Here is a 20,966-nt window from a genome sequence, read left to right as displayed (position 1 = left end):
CAAAATTTTCCACACAAGCTCTGCAACATGCAGGAAAGATCGACTCAAAAAGTCTACCTATCGTATGTGCGCGTGCGTTTATCTCAGCGTTGAATTAAAGACCGAGAAGACACTTTGAAAGGGAGCAGCAAAACGAGAGAGTTAGCCTTTAGAAGTTTCCTTAGAAATGGCGCGGAGACCGCTGTGCGGTAGCTAAAGGTATGTCTTATCTGTAGATCTTCTCCAGCGGCGAATTCTTTTCTGTCCGCGTTTCATTTGATGGCTACTGTAAAAAGGTAGATGAAGAATCGCAGGGTAGCAGACATTCATTAACCATGCCAACAGTTTATAGTATTGTTTTTTCCTTTCCTATTTTTTAGGATGACGCACCACTCATCATGAATGATCCTTCCAGGGCTTTACAGAGTGGCATTTACTGCTCAGACCGGCAAGATGGGGACATTCAAGGAAGCAGTCCCAGTCACGATTCTCCACATGTTATGGGTCCGGTAAGAAATTCTTCCAAGCTAGTTTATTCATATCTAGGAAAGTTGTCTGTTCATGACAAGGACCAGGCAGCAAAAAAGGAAAAGCAACACCACAAGGCACAAAGTTCACACTGCTTTTTTTTTGTGGATCAAGTGAAATGTCAGGTTATATAAGCAAGGAAACCCAAAATTTCTACCATGTTTACCACTCTGTCATGCTCCAAGAGTCACATTGAAGTCTCAAAACAAATAGAAAGAAAAATAAGCCCCAAAAACAGGAAACCAACTACAATGTAGTTGCTAAGCACAAAGTTTGTTTGCCTGTGGTTATCTGCTGTCTCACTACATAATATATTCAACTTAACAGACCACCAAAACAGACCACCAGTAAAGGAAAAAAAGACTGTGTGCAAGACATGAGCCATGTGCTACTGATGATGTCATTTACTGCTGCTTTATTATTAGTGTATTACCACATAAGTGGCCTTGAAAAATTCTAGGGAGTCTCGGTCTCTCTCTACTTAAAAATGTTAACTGGTAGCTGTTAGCTTCAGTGACGGTGCCAAAGAGAGGTAAGAGGTGGGGATTTTGGCCTGAAAGTTGTCGGCCCGCATAAAAAATTTGCTGAACACTTCCTTGAGATCCTGATAAAGAGGATGAATATTGGCAATTTAGCCTTCGTTAGGCTCTCTCTCTGGTCAGTATGTGAAGCTATCGCCACTGTTTGCTGTTTTATTTTTTGTCCACGTGCACGAATGTGACAGGCATCACGCTTGTCCGAAATTTAACTTGCCACCTCTCTATGAAGATTCTGGCACAGCTTGTGGTCACTGTTGTGTATTTGAATGTTACTCACAGAAAATTGCCTTGCATAGGTGCCAGCGGTGTCCTAAAGGTTTGCAGTGCACCTTTGCTTGTCTTAGTCATTTTGGCAGCCTAGCTTTCTTTCGCATCAGTTGACAGAAGAATGAAAAGTTCTCTTGCACCCCCTTTGTTGTACGTTGGGACAGGCTTGCAAACCACAGGCAGTGGCTGGTTAGGACTCGCTGTCTATCCTAATTTCACCTTCGTATGGGCCCTGCACTGCTAGAAAATCACAATTACCTGAGTAGCTTAGGTGGTAGGTTAAATAAAGCATGTGTTTACTGAGCTCAATAGATTGTAGTAGTTACATGGGCAGAATAAGGACTGTTCTTGAGCTAAACATGCCCTCACTTGTGATAATGAATATTTATATTTATTAATGCATTGGCATTAAGCGCCCTGTTTAGCAAAAAATGTGTTGTTAGTGTTGTCGACATTGTGAGCGGAAAATCACGAGCATGCCTCTGGCCGGAGGCAATCAGATTGGTGACATGGCACGGCGCTGATTGGTAGGCAGTTTGCTTGATGTCTGCAGGCTACATGATATATCGGTGTTTGAAGGAGCTGCCAACTCTGGTAGCTCTTGTGAGATGCGAGTTGAACCTGGGACCCTTAGATCCCAAGTCGGACATGTTACCCCTAGGCCAGGAAGCCGTGTTTGTACAGCTTGGTTAAGGCAGGGCTTTATAGCTATGCCGGGTCTTTTACATGATATGATATCCTTTTTTTTTCTTTCTTTTACAAAAATTTCCCATATGTAAAAATTGAACTGGTTCTTTTTCTTGAAATTGAGAAGATTTATTTGAGTAGTTGATGACTGTATGCTAATGAATATGTTTGAGATAATGGCAGCACAAATTAAGGGATTAGTGATTAAGCTAGCAGCAAAGTGCATGCACGTTAACAACGATCCGCAAGGGGTGCCGCAGACTTGAGGCATTAACGCTATCGCGTCATGCCCTTAAAAGTGGAGCTCAAGTGTCCCCCCAATTTTTTTGGTTGTGTTGTCATAGTTGCTTTTCAAACACTTGTAATGGGCATCACTACCTGCAAGAAGGCACGTGAGGATCCCTTTAGTAACAGTTCGCATTCACTTTTCTTTTTTATCTTGCATGCCAATTGTTGGTTGTGTTTGGCTTGTAATTTCTGCTTCTTTTTTTATTTTTAGGATGACACTGCACTAAATGTGAGTGGTCCTCCCAGAGCTTTACAAAGTGCCGATTCATGCTCACACCTACAAAATGAGGATTTGCAAGGTAGAAGCCCCAGTCAGGATTCTCCAGATGCTGTGGGTTCATTGTCACCCAACAGCGGAGGCGATGGAGCACATAACGCCAGCTGTGCTAATGAGAACATCGGCCCATGCTCTGAGAGGGAGACCAGCATACCCGAAACTGGTGCATGCTCACAACCAGAGCCCACCCAACCTGGAGGCAGTGAAGAAGACGTACCTGCTGCCGCGAACAGGAGTGAGGACAATAATGAAGAAAGTGAAGTTGATGATCCTGACGCGGAGAGATTAACCTATGACTTCCAGGAACAGTTTGAAAGATTGTCTGCTGAGACTCTGCCGCACCAAACAACAACGAAAGCAGAAGCACTCTTGTTGGTTTTAGCTTATGTTGTAAATGCAGGTCTAACATGGGCACAAGTAAGAGGTCTGCTGATTTTAATTAATGCTTTGTTTGGGTCAGAAGTTGTACCAGGCACCACTTATTTCTTCAGGAAGCTGTGGAAAAATCAAAAGGAAGCACTGAAGCTACACTTTTTTTGTTCGGCATGCTATGATTACCTTGGGACTTTGTTGAGCCTTGGAAAAAAAACAGCTGTTAAATGTAAGTCATGTGGCGTCCAAAAGATAGTGCAGACTTTAATCAACACTGGAAGCTTTTTTTTGATGTTTGACTTGAAACAGCAAATCCTTGACTTGGTGAAGCAAACAAGTGGGCCTCTTTTTGGAAATCTCCAGCAAATAGCGACAAGATGTCACAAACCAGGAACTTATGCCGACATCACGGATGGTGACCTGTACAGGAGCACAAGAAACCACTTGAACATGACTTGGTCTGATCTCACGCTCACTTTCAACACGGATGGGGCACCAGTGTTTGAATCTAGCAAGTCTTCAATATGGCCAATCCATTTTGTAATTAACGAACTTCCATTTCAACTGAAATGGCAGAATGTGACCATTTCAGCCTTATGGTTTTCAAAAACTCACCCCCCAATGCACCTTTTTATGAAGAGGTTTGTTGAAGAGGTTTGCAGTATTGGGAAGCTGACATGGTACCATGCTGGGACAGCTGTAAAGTCTGCAGTTCATGCTGTCACCTGCTGTGTGGACTCCCCAGCCAGAGCGGCCCTATTAAACATGAAACAATTCAACGGGTATTTTGGCTGCAGTTGGTGTTGGGAAAAAGGCACAGCTATTGACGGTGAGTGTGGATCGTATTTTTTTTTAATCAAAAACGTTTCTTTTGTAATAAATATAGTTTTTAAATGTGCCTGGGCAGCTGATGTGGCTAAGCAGTGTTCAAGGCTGAACACTCAGTTCATACTAATGCCTGCTGCTTTATAGGGGGAGAGGCGTGTTGTGGTGTTGGGCTAGCCTTTGCTTTCTGTCTGATCTTGTCAACATAACTTGCTTGAAATATGCTTGGGAAGCGTGCCCATGTGTACCTGTTTCTAATTCTTTCTTCAATAGACCTCTCCCGGCCTGCGTCATCAACGCACGTGTTTCTGGTCCGATGGGCAAAACATGCGCCATACCGAGGGGGCTCTCACAGGGAGAAGAAAGGCTGCCAGGCGTTTCGAATCAGGGAACAAAGCTGGTGGGGGAATGCTCGGCACCTGAAAAACCGGTTCAGAACCGAAAGTCGACGATTTTGCCCATCGGGGCACACCTTTTTGACGTCACACTGTTTACATCAGGGAGAGGTCTATTGTTTTTTGTTATCAAAAATTTCCACTTTGGGCCCTATTGTTCGCTTCAGATCGGTTTGAGCCTGTCAATGCCAAGCAGGTGCCGGATATCACTCGTTCTACTTCATTTTTTTATTTTGTTTTGGCTGGAGCCACTATTTTAGGGACGAGTCACTGCAGGGACCCGTTGGGAAGAAATATGGAAAATTCAATCGAAGTAAAAATAACTTGCAATCTGTCGTAATTTGCAATATAAGCAGTGTTAAAATATGCTGGGCTTACTGAAGCACTGCATTCTTTTGTTTGGCAAATGCCACAAGTAGTCTTGAGAGATAACAATACACCAACACTGAAGCACAGTTAACAAGAACCTGCAAAAGATAGGAGTCATTTGTGTCAATGATGGCGTGGTGTGGATTCTTGGACTCGGTCAAATTTCTAACACATACCAGGTCGGACTAAGTGAAACTAGAGTTACCCATAGGGCACTGCACATTATACTGCATGGTTTGGTTGCTAGTCTATTAGCTGCTCAGGTAACTGCTTCATGGATTGGGAATTTGTCTAAACAATCATGATGGCAAATGGTTTTGTAGACCTGCTCAGCTTGCCTCGTTTCACAAGTGTGGATACGCAGCTGGATGGCAGGTGTAGAGCATCCTTTTGGCCAAAATGGCTTCATTCGAGTAGGAACTTAATCATTGCTAAGTTTGTGCCAATAGCATGCATGATATGATACTGTTGATTGGAAATAAAACACAGTGTAGGCTTTTCATCTTGATGCGAAGACTAGAAATGTAATATTGACATGAGGATTAAGTAGAAGAAGAAAGCGATCGCAATGGGTAGAAGTAGACGACGCTGAAGTGTAGGTCGGTTTTCTCTGGTGCCCTCGTTCAGCCGCTGCTGTTCCCTTTCAGTGTAACAACTGTTACAATATAATGGCATTCTGTTCTTAAAGTACTTTTTGATTCGGAAACTGTTACCAATTAATGCTGCCCAATGTTGCTACGGTAGTTGCCAGAAAAACCATGATATCTCAAGTACAATGAGCAGAGTGAAATAGATTGATAGCAACCTGCTCATGTAGAATCTGTGCTTGGACAGAGCTAAAGCTCTGGCTGGATAAGTGAAGCATGGTGCCTGTTGCAAATTTTACAGGTGAAGTCTAAGCAAACGTTTATATCTGGTGAATGTAGATGCAACCTGCCCTGGGAAATATGTGTGCTCAGAAAAAAAGAAAAGATAGCAAGTCGAATGAAAAATCAAACATGAAGGACAGCGTTGTATTTATTGTGACTTTCAATGGGAATTATCCGTGGATTTTTTTCTTAATGAAAATTGGTTTTTATGAAGCAACCACATTAAACATTGCATACTATTCTATGTGCAGCAAAAAAAGGAGTTAATTTCCATCCAATTTTTTACTACAATTTTTAAAGAGCCTGTTAACAGGTGTTTTAGAGAGAAGCCTTTTTACCCAATGTTGAGCAGCAAGCAGCTCACCGATATTTATAATCCGTTGCAGTTGTAACAACTTACCAGGCTTCAGAAGAGAACAGTGTGACTTTCATTACATGGTGGATTATCGCCATCATGTATAGCTGCTTGCCATGACAGCAGGTTGATTGGGAAGGCAGGATCCCCAGCTTTTTTTTTATTGAAGTGTCTAAAGATACACCCGAGCTACCCGGCCGATTCTCATTGAAGGTACGGCGAACTTCACTGCAAGTGCATGGCTAAGTCACATCTAACGCATGTCCGCATTCTGGTTGCTATCCTCACAAGTAGCTCAACCACTAAGCTTTCACAACTTTCGAGGAGGTGCAAAGAGAAGTTCACTCATGCTGACATCTTGGCATTCCCATAGTGATTCAGATCGCCCTCTTCACTCCTGATTGTGCACAGCAAGCACCCCTGTCATTCGCACACATTGCATGCAAGTGACTGTGGCAGGCAACGAGACGTCAGCAGAGATGCACATATTGCCTCGCTGCTTTTGCTTCTTACCTAGTAAACAATTAGTAAACTAGAATTAAAATAACAATGCACACAAGGGTGCAGTTTCAACTATTTATTATGCCGTAAACTGATGTAGTGAAAGAAAAATGTATTCCAAGCTGCCTAAGCAGCCACCGTAATGACAAATGTGAATATGTTTTTGTCCAGGAACAGTGAAGTTTCCCTGTCATGGTCAGGTGGCTGCTGAGAGGACGCATGCAGGTGTGCTTAATGCGATGCTTCGGTCAACGCTGGAGAAGACTGCAATCTTTGGCATGAAAGGCCCATCTTTTCTTATGAAGCTCAAGGGTCTGGACCTTGTCTGGGGACTACCACCAGACTACATGCATTGTGTGCTGGAGGGTGTGACCAAGCAGCTGACTGAGCTGTGGCTTTCAGCCACGGGATCGGCCTTCTATATTGGCAGGCACATTAACATCTTGGATTCGAGGCTACGGTGCATAAAACCTCCAATCACATTTGCAAGGATGCCACGGCCACTTTCAGAACGTGCATTCTGGAAGGCCACAGAGTGGCGGTACTGGCTACTATTTTATAGCTTGCCATGTCTTTCAGGGTTTCTTGTGCATACATGTGTGTCCCATTTTGCCCTTCTTGTGAAAGCAGTTTTCTTGCTATTGAAGGATGTGGTCAATGAAAGTGATATTAGTGATGCAGAAAAGCTGCTCTTCCAATTTGCTACACAAGTCACAAAACTCTATGGAGAGGCAGCAGCAACGTTTAACGTTCATCAGCTGCTTCACTTACCAAAGGCAACACGGATGTTCGGCCCACTTTGGGGCATTTCAACATTCCCCTTTGAGGATTCTAATGGCCGAGCCTTGAAGCTTGTTTCGGCTGCAAAATCTGTGCCAATGCAGGTGGCAGAAAGGTGCATCATGCATCAAACATATGGATTTTTAAGTAGAGAGTTACAACTTTCAGCCCGCCTTGCAGCTGCTAAATGTGAACTAGAATCCAAGAGCAAAAGGTGGTTTCAAACGTGTGTTCTTGGAGCTGCTCAGCCAATTCGAGAATTGTCGCAGAGTCTTGAAAAACTCTTCGAGGAGAGATTTGCTTGCGTACCTAGCATTTCCAAGTATTTTCGCGCACAGGTGGGCAGCATCATCATTCATGCCGCAGACTATGTTGTACCTAAGAAGAGCTGTACATGTTATGTAAAGATGAAGGACGGCACCTACTCATATATACTTGGTATTTATGTGGCTCAGAATTCCATTTATTTTCACTGCCAACAAATGCTCATCGTGCCAAATGTGTCCCATTATGTGCCCCATATTGTGCCTTGTGTGCATCCACCGCTGTCAGAAAACCACCATTTGTTTTCTACTGAAGATGTTCTTGCACAGTGTGTGTTTGTAAACATAGATAACGTTTCATATTTGTGTGAGGTCGGAAATGAGCAAGAACGATGCTAGATGCTTTCATGGCAAATTTAGCTGTGTGCCAGTGAGTCATGAAAAATTTTGTTTGCTTTATTTGATCCTCAGACAGTGTCTAACAGGAGGCCAATGCTAAATGATAAACATCAGACAAGGCCTTGGTCCCTTGTACAAATTTGTACATCAGTGAACAACTCGGCCATTTTATTCACATTTTGAGCATTGAAATTCTTTTTTATTTTTGGTTGTCGAGTCCAGTGGAGTTTAATTGACGACTGAAAGAGATGTTGCTTTTTGCACTGCGGAATTAAGCTTATTGTGATAAGAAACTATATTGGCCAAAGGCGCGAAAGCCCATCTATTTTTATTGTTCTGTCCTTTTATTCTTGATTCAGGAGAAAGCTACCTCCATGTCAGCTGTCGTCACACCGTGATGTGAAAATTTAATGAGCTAGTTTGCAACTTTGAGCCTGCAGTTAGGTCCATTTTTAAAGTTCTGAGGCTGCCACTTGTTTCTTATTGTATCCAAGATACAAATGCAGATTATTTATGAGGAAAGCAGTGGTACTTTTGTCAACAAATAGTATTTAAACATGACGATTGAAACATGAACAGCGAAATGAGAAGATCTCAGCAAGGGAAATCTCAATACTAGCACATCTGAATTTCACTTAGAAAGTGCCAAGATTGTGTTTCAGAAGTGGTAATCAACCTTGTTTGTACATTGTCTCTCAGAGCTGATACGTTTGCATTCTTGTCTCTGCATTTCAGTGTTGTTCACGTTTGATTACTTACTGATTGTACACTGTCCTACACTAAACATCTGAACTGTGTCATAAGAGAAAGGGTGAAGCAGGCAGTGAAACAAGGAAGAAAGAAAGGGACACCATAGTGGAGGGCTTTTGAATAATTTGGTCATTTAGGGTTCTTTAACGTGCACTGACAATGCGCAGCATACGTGTTTTCACATTTGAGTGGCACTGAGATGTGACCAGAGCAACTAGGATTTGATCCTGCAACCTTGTGCTCTACAACTGTATGCCACAGCAAATCAGCCACTGTGGGAGGTATCTTTGCCTGACTTTTGCCTCACCAAGCCATAAAATGTGACTCCTTTCATTTCAGTCAGTCAGGCAACCCGTATTATATCAACAGAGTTCAGTCTGTTTACCATCCTGTGATTTTTAGTCTTGTGTACCTTTTTAGCAAAGCGTTGACCAAACGCTATCATATGGTGCCTTGTTTGATGTAAGCCTTTGGGGATTTCGCATTATTTGTGTGCTGAATAAACAAGCTTTCTACCATGTTATGTCGTACGTCACATTTTCATTGAAGCAAAACCATAGTTTGTAATGATTTGGTTGAAATTGTAAGTCCTTAATATGCTTGAGTATACAGTTCTCATTTGATTTTCCTGCTTTTGTGTTGCCCACAGAAAGGTGTTCATTTTTTTATTTGCTGTCATCCTTTTTTTTCTTGGCTATCTGAATGATGAACAATTCCCGATTTCATTTTTCAAGCAAAAGAGGGGCTAAGCGATCTGGTATCTTTTTGATGCATATAAGCCTTCTGCAGCAAAATGCATTTTGCAGCGCCGGTCTTGTGTGCAAGCAAGTTAAGGCATCTTACAGAATGAAAATTTTCATCAAACTTCCAATCCTGAAATGAACAGTGCATAGTTGTGGCAAACTTGTGTTGTTTTCTTGTTTTGGGGGCCACATCAGTACAGGGAAGTTCCTTGTTGGCTGTTTTGGGCTGTGCCGTGTGGGTCGTTAAGTATCCCTGGCCTTCCAAATCTCTAGTTGCTAAGAGGAACTTCCTCCCCTTCCAAAAGTTGGGACTTCCATGTATGCTACAAGAGCCCCATGGTTTTGAAGCAAACCTCTCAGGGTTCCAAAATTTGACAAAGGCTGTTTGTATATACCACACATATCTCTCATGAGAAGCATCATTGCTAATTTTCCCCTAAGGGCCCCTGTAGTAGGATTCAAGTCAATAACGCAGCTTTTTCCTCGTCAAAGGACCCCCTTTCAGGCAATGCTGTCTGCAGATTCTCATGGCCCTGCTAGCATGACAATGCAGGGAGTGGGACGTGGAAGGGGATTATTCCCCCCTTCCAAGGTCAAGGGTAGTCCCCTCTCCGCATTGTCACTCTAGCAGGGTCATGAAAATCGGAGAAAGTCAACGGCTGGAAGGGGGTCCTTTGATGGAGAAAAGTTGCTGTGTTCTTGAGCTGATAATGCAATCCAGTGTTTCGCCAATGACACTGTCTTGCTAAGTCACTCAGGAGATGAGCTGCAAAGCATGATCAATGAGTTATACAAGCAGAACGGTAGGCCTGAACATGCAGAAAACCAAAGTAATGTAGAGCAGTCTCGCAAGGGAAGAAGAGCAGTTCACAATTGCTAGTGAGGCGCTGGAACTGGTAAGGAAATGCGTCTACTTAGGGCAGGTAGTGGCTGCTGATCCGGATCATGAGAGGGAAATCACTAAAAGAATAAGAATGGGGTGGAACGCATATGGCAGGTTCTCTCAGATCATGAATGGTAGCTTACCAATATCCCTCAAGAGGAAAGTATGCAACAGCTGTATCTTACCAGTACCCACTTACGGGGCAGAAGCGTGGAGGCTAACGAAAAGGGTTCAGCTTAAGGACAATGTAGCGAGCTATCGAAAAAAAAATGACAGGTGTAACGTTAACAGACTGGAAGCGGGCAGAGTGGGTGAGAGATTAAGCGGGTGTTAATGATGTCCTAGGCGAAATCAAGAGAAAGAAATGGGCTTGGGCAGGGCATATAATGCGAAGGCAAGATAACCGGTGGTCCTTAAGGGTAACGGAGTGGATTCCAAGAGAAGGCAAGCATAGCAGGGGGCGGCAGAAAGTTAGGTGGGCGAATGAGATCAAGAAGTTTGCAGGGATATGGTGGCCGCAACTGGCAAAGGACCGGGTTAATTAGAGAAACATAGAGGAGGCCTTTGTCTTGCAGTGGGTGTAGTCAGGTTGATGGTAGTGATGAAGATCACTGAGCCCGATGAGCTCCTGTGCACGGAACCTGTCACTTCAGATGACATTCTTGCGCAGGCAATGAAAATGGCAGTATTTGTTAGTTGCATTTCATAGCTAGTTTTGCATTGCACGGGGGGCTTAATCTGGCGTTGCTAGCCATTATAAGGCTCAATTTTCCTTAAAACATTATATCTTTGGTGGCACTTACATTTAATCAGATTAAATAATCAATCACAAATTATATCACTCTTTTTCTAAATCTTAGAATAAGCAATGCAATAAATTTACTATTATGCGGAAAATGAGAGTATGCTGTTCAAGAAGCAGTAAAGAATAATCTGCTTTTTACAATATTGCAGGAAAAACAAACTGCTGATTGGAGGTTTAACTTGTCACAATGTACTGAGCTACTCCGAGTAATGTGTACTTGGAGTTATGGACACAACTTGAAATGTAGAAGACAGTGTGTCCTGTTTTGTCTTAATTCACATTGAATCAATCAACAACAATATTTATTCTAAATAATGTGCACATGTATGAACTACATCTTGAGGTGAGGGTACAAATATGCTTCCCTTCCTTTTTTCTTTATTAGTAAGAAAAAAGCGTGCAGATTCATGCTGATATGCATCTTTTAAATTAAGGAACTATGAGTGGTACTTTACTTTTGGCTTTGGCAGTGCGCTGCTAGTTGCAGGCACGAGAATTAGCTGCATTGATGTGCGAAGAAGATGGACGGTTCTTAAATGTTCTGTTCTCAGACTTGTACAACTGTACACACATATACTTCACGGCACGGGCGGGCACATTATAATATTTTATTTTCTTATCCTGCCAGATGGTACTGGTCCGCAAAAGCGGAAAATCAAACGAGCCGGCAACTGCGCGTAACGTGCGCGTCGACGTGAGCTGTACGTTCCTCTATATATGTATGTAGCCTATGTAGCCAGCGTACGCTACGCTTCAAACTAGTCCAGACATGTAATTTACTTGTCGCATATGCGAAATGACCTCGTTGGCACGAATTACGCGGTCTGTATACGCTGTACGAAAGGATCGCGTCGATGAAGAAAAGCATATCGCATACAGGGCAAATGCATAGCTTTAATGTGAATTCGTATGATTGCTGAGCGCTTGTCAGTCGGCCGCGAACCGAAACTTGGCGTCAGATATAATCTTGCCAATATTTGTTAAAGAAATGCAATCGCGGGATTGGTTTTGACTGTTCGATGCCACCATCCGGCTGGGTCACGGTCGCTGTTTGTTACGCGTTCATATGCAATGCACATTTCACAAATGTTGATACGTAGGAAGGAACGCATATAGCTGCGCGGCGAGCCTTAAAGGCCTACTTGACCGAAACTTTACTTCGGCTAATTTTGCGCTCGATATAGTGTGCTTGTTATTAACAATATTTATATTTAATATTAGGGCTGTGAAGCGTCTAGAATTTTACTTAGAAGCGTTCAAAAACCTCTGTAGCAGACGACGCAGAGCCCTAGCGGTGTGCTGAACAACTAACAAACCTGACCGGAAATGACGCACATTTGAGACACCGGCATCGCCGGCTCGCCAGTTTCAGGCGTTCAGAAGTGAGTGCGCGCGCCTTGTAAGCTTTTCTTCTGGCGCGTTTCTGGCTGTTTTCACCGCGAAGCTCGATGGTATCCGAGAAAAATAAACTGCTGGCATCATGTAGACGAAGTGCATGGCCGCGGAAGAGAATACGAGGAATGCGGAAAGTACCATGTATACCTCTCGTCCACTGCCCTTCACCCCCGATCTCGAAAGCTGGTGTCAGCTGTCTGGAGCTCAGGTTTTAAAGCGAATTCCCCTCTCTTCTTCAAAAAAGATAATGGCGGGTGACTGACGCTTCTGCCTCGCGCTAACCCCTTTTGTGGGTTGGGCTTTGTCAATAGACCTGTCCCGGTCTACATCATGCATCAGAGCACCTACGTCTTTCTGGCCCGATAGGCAAAGCATGCCACGAACCGAAGGCTTCGAGGCGTCTCTAATCGGGAGAATAAAGAGGATGGGGGAACCGCTTGTCACAAGCTAGCTAAGCCGGTCCAGAAGTTAAAGTGGACGGCTTTGCTCATCGAGCAACGCCCTTTTGACGGCACGTTATTTACACCAGGCAGAGGTCTAAGGAGAGGTCTGGTTCGTCTGAAAAGGAATCAACATATGCACACCCGTTTATTGCAGGTACAGCTCTGCCCAATGCGCAATAATGCCGTCGTGCGCCGAGTGTATCTGCTGCCTCGAAGATTTGCAGGCCGGCCTGAGAATCCTGGAAGGCCACACAAGCGTTACTGAAAACGTTGACTTTCTTACTGCCTCACGCCATTCACACTTGAGGTCGATTACAGGAAACTTCAGCGTTACCATTCGAGACGCGTCTCCAAGACCCCAGAGAACTGCACGCATGTTATTTGAATGATAATCTTTTCAAAGAATTTTGATTTTATTCAGTAGGGTAAGGGTGCGGGCTAGTTGGTGATCCATAACATATAAATATCAAATTTATATGTTTGGTTAGAGACACCTACGGTAATTTGCGCGGTGGGCGTATACGGCCGATTGGGGTTCGGCAACCACGTCGTTCTGCCCAGCTGTGTGGTTTGAAAAGATTAGAAAAACATTTCCGTCCCTGCAGTACACGGGATTTAAGTGGTTCTAGGTAAATACTGTAATGAACGCAACGCATAAGTTTTTGTTCATTTGAATCGACATGTATTTCGAAACGCGCAGTGGCAATTGCCCGACCGAGGCGCGCAAAGATAAACCAGCCCGCCATCGGCACCGCACTGATGCCACGGTCCTCGAAGAGAAAAATATATATTTATTTTGCAACAAAATTTTGCTTCTGGCATATTCTTTCGCTTAACGCAGCACTTAATTCTCTCCAGCTCTCTTTTTACACATCCATCTGTTTTTATTGATTTAACTGGCGTTCACAGCACCTGTTCCAAATTTCTGTGCACAGGCAGGAATACCTTTCGACGGGGGAGAAAAATGAGAAGGAAAAGGAGAAGGCAGGTCATTTTTTTTTTATCAAGACAACAAAAACCATATTGCACGCACAGCAGAGCGCACATGTGCTGTTGGCACGCGCGTGCCCGCTCAAAAAAGCCGACTTTATAATACAAGCACTTCTACTTGGCCTCCATTTGAATATGCTTCCTTCCTCCGCTATATCCGAACTTTGCACAAGCTGTAATCGAATACTGCCAGGCAAATAGCGCTCACAAGCATTGCGGCGCGATCATCTGAGGTTGAGCCAGGACTTTTCTAGTCTACTACAGCAAATAAAACACGTTTAAAACTATTTCTAGGGCGTTTCATCCGTTTCAAGATGTGTGTTTTCACATATAACCAGTATTTATCGCACAAAGTGCTGCACGCGCTACCGCTACCAGCGCTTTGCTCGAGCCGCAACGAGCAGACGCTCCGAACCCGTCCGGAGTAGTCTCAAACATGCGTCACTTCCGGCGGGCGGCAATGGCGCCCGTTTTTCCAGTTTCGGTATTGAAAACTCCGATTTTGCGTGCCTTTTTCACCGTAACTGCTTGAAACTGGAGCGTAATATTTTGTGGGTAGCATAATACGGGGGTGTACTATGAAAAAACAACCTTTTTACGGTTTGAAAAATTTCGGTCAAGTAGGCCTTTAACAGCACATTGTCGGCTTGCATATTCATCGACCCACTGCAAGGAAGCATGGCGATATGCGTTAGATCTGCGCGCTACGATAACATCCAGTGCTATTCGCACTCTTGCAAAACACATCCAGCAGCCGTCGAATGAATTGCGTAGACGTGAAGGCAATATATGCGTGACTGAGCTCGGCGATGCATAGAGCTAATCGGCGATGTATGCATTGATCAGTGTGGTATCTACTTTGACAAGCTGATTCGAGCTTGACTGCCCATTTTAACGAACACACCGCACATGCATGGAGACTGGATCGCGTTGATATGTTGAAAATCGAGCCGCGATTCTTTTCTATTAGTGCACAGAAAATTACCTATGACACGGAAGGAGACCATCCGAAGCAAAGCATGCTGACTGATATAACCGTACGGGTTGTCTTCATGGCATACAGTGTCAATATTTTGCTGCGCATACAAATTTACCTGTTTGCACGTTGCTATTGGCTACATGGCGTGTTCACCCAACAAGTTTCCTGCTTGCGATTCAAGCCACTTATTGGTGTTGGCTTACTGGCGTCTTTGACCAACAGCTGTACCAGTCAGGATTTTCTTTCCAATTCAAGCCACTCTGTTGGTGTTGGCATAATTTCGCGTTCCGCCAACACGGCCCAATAAGGAATCTGTTGGTGTTGGCTTACTGGCTTGTTTGACAAACAGAGTGCCAATAGCAATTCCTGTTTGCCATTCAAGGGCCAACAAGGAGAGGCTGTTGGATTTTTTGATAGGGGTCCCTTGCTGCAATTTCTAATTGCGGCTTTGCAGTCGCTTACTACGTATTTGGTACCTGGCTGAGTTAGAGCGGTCGCTATTGCAACCTCCTCCGTCACGAGGGGTTTTAAGTCAAGGTGTCTTACAACGCCTAACGTTCTGCCTGTGTCCCCGACGGCTACGGAGACGGTGTCTCCTAGCGTGCCTACCGCGGCATCAGTGTAGGCCACGGTTCCCAGTGGCATCTTGCCTAGCTTAGCAGCCAGCTGTGCGACCCTGCTTTTCCTTCTGCCTTTGTTGTGGATGGGATGCATGTTTCTGTGTATGGGAGCGATAATAAGATGCTTTCTTATTTCTCTTCGCAGATCTGTTCTGGTGTTCACTGTGATATATCTACGGTTACCCATTTCGCTAGCTCTAGGTATTTCCTTCCTGCGGGTGTGGATGTTAGCCTTTCGATTTGCGATGTTCTAACCGCTTCAGTCAGTTCTCTCCAATTGTTATGCAGGCCCATTTTCTCCAGTATATCACTGGACGTGGAAATGGGCAGCCCTAGCGCTCGTTTGACACATTTTCTGATGATTGTGTCTAATGCCTTTTCTTCGGTTTTGTTTATTTCCAGGAATGGGGTTGCGTAGCATATCCTGCTAACGATGAAGGCCTGCGTGAGTCTTAGTTTGCTGGACTCTGAGAGTTCTTCCCCCCTTCTAGATACCTTTCTGAAGGCTCTGACGACAAATTCAGCTTGCGCTTTGAGCTTGTCCAGCGTACTTTTGTTTTTCCCTTTTCTGTTAATATACATGCCTAGGATTCTTATTTCCTCGACAATTGGTATCGTTCTATTTTCAAGTGTAACCTCGATTGCCGGTATCCTTTGACTGCGCTTGCTCATTGCTACAAAGAGCTCCGACTTTTGCGGAGAGCAGCTGAGACCCACGCATTTCGCATGCTCGTTAATGATATCCGCTGCCTTCTGTAGCTTTTCTTTCATTTCTGATTCGCCTCCTTTCTTTAGCCAGACATTTACATCATCTGCGTAGAGGCTGATGGTTAAGCCTTCTATCTCTCTAAGCTTGCGGGGAAGGTCCCTCATTACCAGATTAAAGGGACACTGAGGAGAGCTCTATTAATATTTTTTTTATAGCAAAATCCGATAGTTCGGCATTTCATGGCTTTGTTGCCACTTGGCCGGCAGAGAAAGATGCATTTATTTCTAAGAAATTTGGATTCGAAGTTGAAACAGTTTTTCCCGCCGCTCTGATTCAAACTTGGGATTCTGCTATGACGACACAGAACTAAGTGACGTGAAACATGACATTCACATGACGTAACGCAGACTCCGTGATTTCTGGCGGCCAGCAGTGCGGCCCAGCAGCAGCCGAAAAGAAAGCTACCGCCGGCCGCACGTTGAAGGCATCTATCGGCTATTGCGGCCGTCGCTTCGTTTACATTTGCACCGGCGTTTTGCCAGCGTTACAATGGATCCAGTTCTCGAAGTCGTCAACGAAGTTCTCGCAAATAGACGCCTTTAGCATACCGTGTACCTTGTTACCGTTAGCGGAATACCGGGAGCCCCCATACCGCTGAGAGCAAGCGCTGATTGGTCCCGGCGCTGCAGGAGCGCGCGTAGCTATCGGGTACGTGGCGCCATCTGGCGACGTCAAGGAGATTTGCTCATGCATTGGCTGCGCCTCAGTGATTCGTGCTTTCTCGTGTTCTAGTGTTTCTAGAACCACTGGTTCTAGCAACACTGCTTTGTCCTATGACGTCATCACGCTTGTACTTGCGAGTTTGGCCTGTGGCGGCGATACCTGTATTTTGGTTCTGGCTCTTTTCTACGTTACAAGAGCTTTGTTGTCAGTATGAGTGGCGTTTTTGTAATCAGGAGCTGGTATTCTGTCGATGCAAGTCAACTTCAATTTCTCCTCAGTGTCCCTTTAAAGAGAAATGGGGAGAGGACATTTGTGCCTCTTTTTTTTTTCCTCTCTCGTAATTGGTTTTTCTTAAATTTTCTCTTGGGCGTTGGCCCCTTTTCTTTTATTTTTAATTGGTTCGCCTGCAATAACCTCTGGTTGGGCGCGGGCTTCCTCTCCAATTTTTTTTTTATTTTATTTCATTTCTTGAGAGTTTACAATAAAGGTCCAAAGACTCCCAATAGTCCTTGCAAAAGCACGAGTCTTCCGGCACACTTATTGTCTCTTGAGCTTTCCTTCCTCCATGATTTTATTTATTTTGAAATGCTGTCAATACATTTGGGGGATTTTTATAGGCGTGTATGCGAACATAAGGTTTGCACAAGTGTAGTTGCATCGGTTTCAACAATAGGACGACAGGGATGAAACGGATGGGGCATAGACAAATTAGGAATCATGTAACAAAACAAAGAACGGCACTTGCATGTCATAAATACACATTGGGAGAAACACCGCGGCATAACAAAATTAACAGATTCGTGCCGAAAGAAGTGTATACTAACAGAGCACTGAGCCAGCGTGATCAATTTGTCCAAGCTTTGCTGTGCTGTAATCGATGGGTGCAATTGATTCAGTTTAGGACACCTTGAGGAAAAAATGAGCATCGGAAGGTATTGCTGGATCAAAAAACAAATTTCAAGAGAGTGCACCTTTGTGTGCAGCTTCTTTTGAAGGATCGCATGAACAAAGTGTGTAGAGAACATCATTAATCAGTTATTAAACAGTAAGTACAAAAATCTGAGACGATGTAACTTAGCACGGTTGGCCAGCGTGGAAGGCATGCGGATAGTAAAATTCTCTGAGAAAATATGTGCCACGATAGCGGTTAAAGATAAATATCATCATCATCATCAGCCTGAGGCATGCGGATAGTAAAATTCTCTGAGAAAATGTGCGCCACGATAGCGGTTAAAGATAAATATCATCATCATCAGCCTGACAACGCTCACTGCAGGACAAAGGCTTCTCCCATATCTCTACAATTAACCCTGTCCTGTGCCAGCTGCGGCCGCCTGACAAAAACTGGTTGGTGTGCTAAAAGTTACTGCAAGTATCGGATGACAAGCGGCACTTCTTTTACCCTTACTTGCGATGCACGAGAGCGTTACCCAGTGGGTGCAACCAAAACTCGGCTTGGAATTTAAAAAAAGAGGTAATGAAATTCACCGGTGCAGACACCCAAATTACCCGTCATAGGGCACCCTCGCGCGCACATTTTGAAGCTTCTAAAGAAAAAGAAGCCAAAGAAGAACGCCGCGCTTTCAGCACGAGCGTTGAGACTGTTCTTCGGCAACGCTTCATCGAGCTCGGACGTCTCAGCCGCCCTCAGCAACGCCAACCAGCCTCGCCTTCGCTGACCACTGGACTCAAAGAGCTCGTCTAGACCTACTTCCGTTTGGGTAAGCCTTCATGGTCCGTGAAGGGTTGGCATATATGGCGTCTTTCTAGAGCAAGGCGGTAGTGGCGACGCTGTGCTTTTCACCGGCTCGCGAGGCCTAGGTGCCCGCTACCATTGGATAGACGTAGTGCGACTTTGGTCTTGATCATGCGCTCATACGGTATATTTTGAACTCTTCGTTGCCCCAAGTGTGGCTTTTTTGACGGTGAGCGAATCGCTTAGTTAGTGTTCGAAAGAGGGTGGGTCAGGAGTTCGGTGAGGGAGCACTCGCTTCGCGCCAATTGAGCCCAGCCATTGGTCTGAAAGAGTGTCTCACAAATATATGCTTAGGCGCAGGTGGACTCTTAGTATTTGCGGCGTTCAGTCTTCCCAGCTGACCAACAATGCCGCCCGCACCACCGGAGGCCCCCGGTCGCCAAACGGAAGCTCCGTGAGTGAACCTTCATCATGTTTTTCACTAGAAACATATCAGTTGTGCGACTAGAAGCACTCGTAGCACTGAGTCTTCCACGCAAGTGAAGACTGGTCATTCAGCCAGTATTCACTCTAAACTTAATCTTTACCTCCTGCCAAGCTGATTGTCTTACAAGAGCTAGGACTTCAACGGTTTAGAAAGGTCTTTGGACCTAATTTCACTGCACAGTTAGATTTCTGAGACATATAGGTATCAAGCTAGCAGTGTATAGGGCACGGTGGGATCGGGTAAGGGAGTGGTTAGAACTAAAGACCAAGCGACTCCCTGCATTTCACTTCAATGTATATGTATATGAGCCTCATGTGAAAGCCCCGTGTGGAAACGGCTTCACGTGAAACCCAGTATCGGAGTCCTTCAATACCACTAAAAACAGCTCCACCACTTGCCTGCGCACAGACCTCCGCCTTCCAAGGCCGACAACTTTCTGAACACGTGCGTCACCATCGTCGCCGTACTGATCGTGGTCACGCTGATCGTCATGGGCTTCATCTTGCTCAAGTGCTTCAGCGTCCAGGAAGTCTGTAAGTATCATTCGCTTTGCATCTCTCCACTTTCCCGCTCCGTTTTACCACACGCCCGATTAGACAGGTGACTTGCTGGGTTTGGGTCTGGTCCGGCGCGTGGCGAACCGGCGCCCAGGTCTGAAAGAGCGGAACACTCTCCGCCTCACCCAAGCCTACATCACGCGCCGCACGGCGTGCTCATTCCCCTACCTCCCCCTAAAGCTGAAGGAGCGGGACCGCATCAACGCGCTCCACAGGAGCTGCACGAATGTCGCCCTCCGCCTACCCCCCAGCACCTCTACTGCCCGACTCCTCAACCTCGGTACCCACAACACGTTTGAGGAGCTGGCAGAAATCACTCTAACAGCACAGCTGACTCGCCTGTGAGGTACCGCGGCAAGCCGCAATCTACTCTGTCAGTGAGTCATCACCCCAGCCATCCATCCTACCGAGGAGGCCCCCTTACCTCCAGACCTATGCTCCCATCTCATCATCCATCCCATCCCTAAGAACATGCACCCGGAGCACGAAGGAGAACGCAAGGCAGCCCGCGCCAAAACCTACATAAGCTGTACGGCGACAGTTCCGAGGTAGCCTACGGGGACGTGGCAACGTACTCGTCGGGCTCCCGCATGGTCCTCGCCGTCGCCAACAATCAGGCCCGATTACTGGCATCAGGCTCCATCACCACAGACCCATCAGAAATTGCAGAGGAAGGAGCCATTGCGCTCGCTCTCGTCCTCTCTGCTACCAAAATTCTCTCCGACTCAAAATCTGCTCTATCCAGTTTCGCTAAAGGCCTGATCTCGCACTGCGGCTCGGCTTCTACGCTGCTGCCACCCCACCAGCCCCGTAGCCCTTATCTGGACCCTCGCACACGCAGGCCTCCCGGATAACGAGGAGGTCTACTCCCTCGCCCGAGGTCTCACTTTCCGGGCTGGAGTTGGACCACCTCCGCCATCCCAGGAGCGTCTGCTTACCTTCAGAGATATCCTTACCCACTACCGAGATACCCGGCGCGTTCATGCACCGCCGGCTCCCTCCCTAACCCTAACCCAGGCCTCCCACTGGAGCCGACTCCAGACCCGTACTGCTCCCTACACTACTCTTCTCATGCCCGCTACCCCGATCAGTTCCTCCCCTCCTGTAAGCTCTGCGGGAAACCGGGAGACTTTATTCAAATCCTCCTCACATGCCCTACCTTCCCACACCCTCCATCGCCAACCACGGCGGAGTCATACTGGGAGACTCTCCTGGCCAGCTCCGCTGCTGCTTACCAGCTCCGGATAATTAGCGACGCCTTGAAGCGGATAGCCCTCCAAGGGCTGTCATTTGCCCTTTAAGGCTAGCCCCCTAAGATTTGTCTCGTGCCACGTAAACGGAGGGACCCCTCTGCATTGCTTGGCAATAAATGTTTCCACCGCCGCCACCGCTTTCCTTCATAGACAAGGGCGAAAAAAAAATTTGCATTTCAGGTCTTGCACGGCATGCAAGGACTTTTACTATTCCAAACAAATTTGCACTCTAAGTAAGAA

At 45.5% G+C, this 20,966-nt stretch overlaps 1 protein-coding gene across 2 annotated transcripts; it reads left to right on the top strand.

Moving 5' to 3' along the window:
- The first annotated feature begins 371 nt into the window (after positions 1 to 371).
- On the top strand, positions 372 to 8,966 carry LOC149363703 (uncharacterized). 2 transcript variants are annotated; one of them, XM_089569964.1, is made up of 3 exons: positions 372 to 488; positions 2,500 to 3,766; positions 6,423 to 8,966. In XM_089569964.1, exons 1-3 carry the CDS (start codon positions 378 to 380, stop codon positions 7,691 to 7,693), a joined length of 2,649 nt encoding a protein of 882 aa, XP_089426090.1. In that variant the 5' UTR covers positions 372 to 377; the 3' UTR covers positions 7,694 to 8,966. The 2 variants fall into 2 exon arrangements, with proteins under 2 accessions (XP_089426090.1, XP_089426091.1); XM_089569965.1 differs by lacking the exons at positions 372 to 488; positions 2,500 to 3,766 and having other exon boundaries at positions 6,309 to 8,966.
- Positions 8,967 to 20,966: the final 12,000 nt, after the last annotated feature.

The sequence above is a fragment of the Amblyomma mixtum genome, chromosome 2 (assembly GCF_055824585.1).
Source record: "Amblyomma mixtum isolate Tamu chromosome 2, ASM5582458v1, whole genome shotgun sequence".
Taxonomy (NCBI): Eukaryota; Metazoa; Arthropoda; class Arachnida; order Ixodida; family Ixodidae; genus Amblyomma; species Amblyomma mixtum.
The sequence above is the reverse complement of the archived record's forward strand: the minus strand, read 5'-3'. Positions and strand labels throughout refer to the sequence as shown.

Coding starts and splice junctions, on each gene's coding strand:
- LOC149363703 (XM_089569964.1), top strand. CDS start 378: ATGAATGATCCTTCCAGGGCTTTACAGAGTGGCATTTACTGCTCAGAC. Junction 489..2,499: donor CTCCACATGTTATGGGTCCG/GTAAGAAATTCT, acceptor TTTTATTTTTAG/GATGACACTGCACTAAATGT. Junction 3,767..6,422: donor AAAAGGCACAGCTATTGACG/GTGAGTGTGGAT, acceptor GTTTTTGTCCAG/GAACAGTGAAGTTTCCCTGT.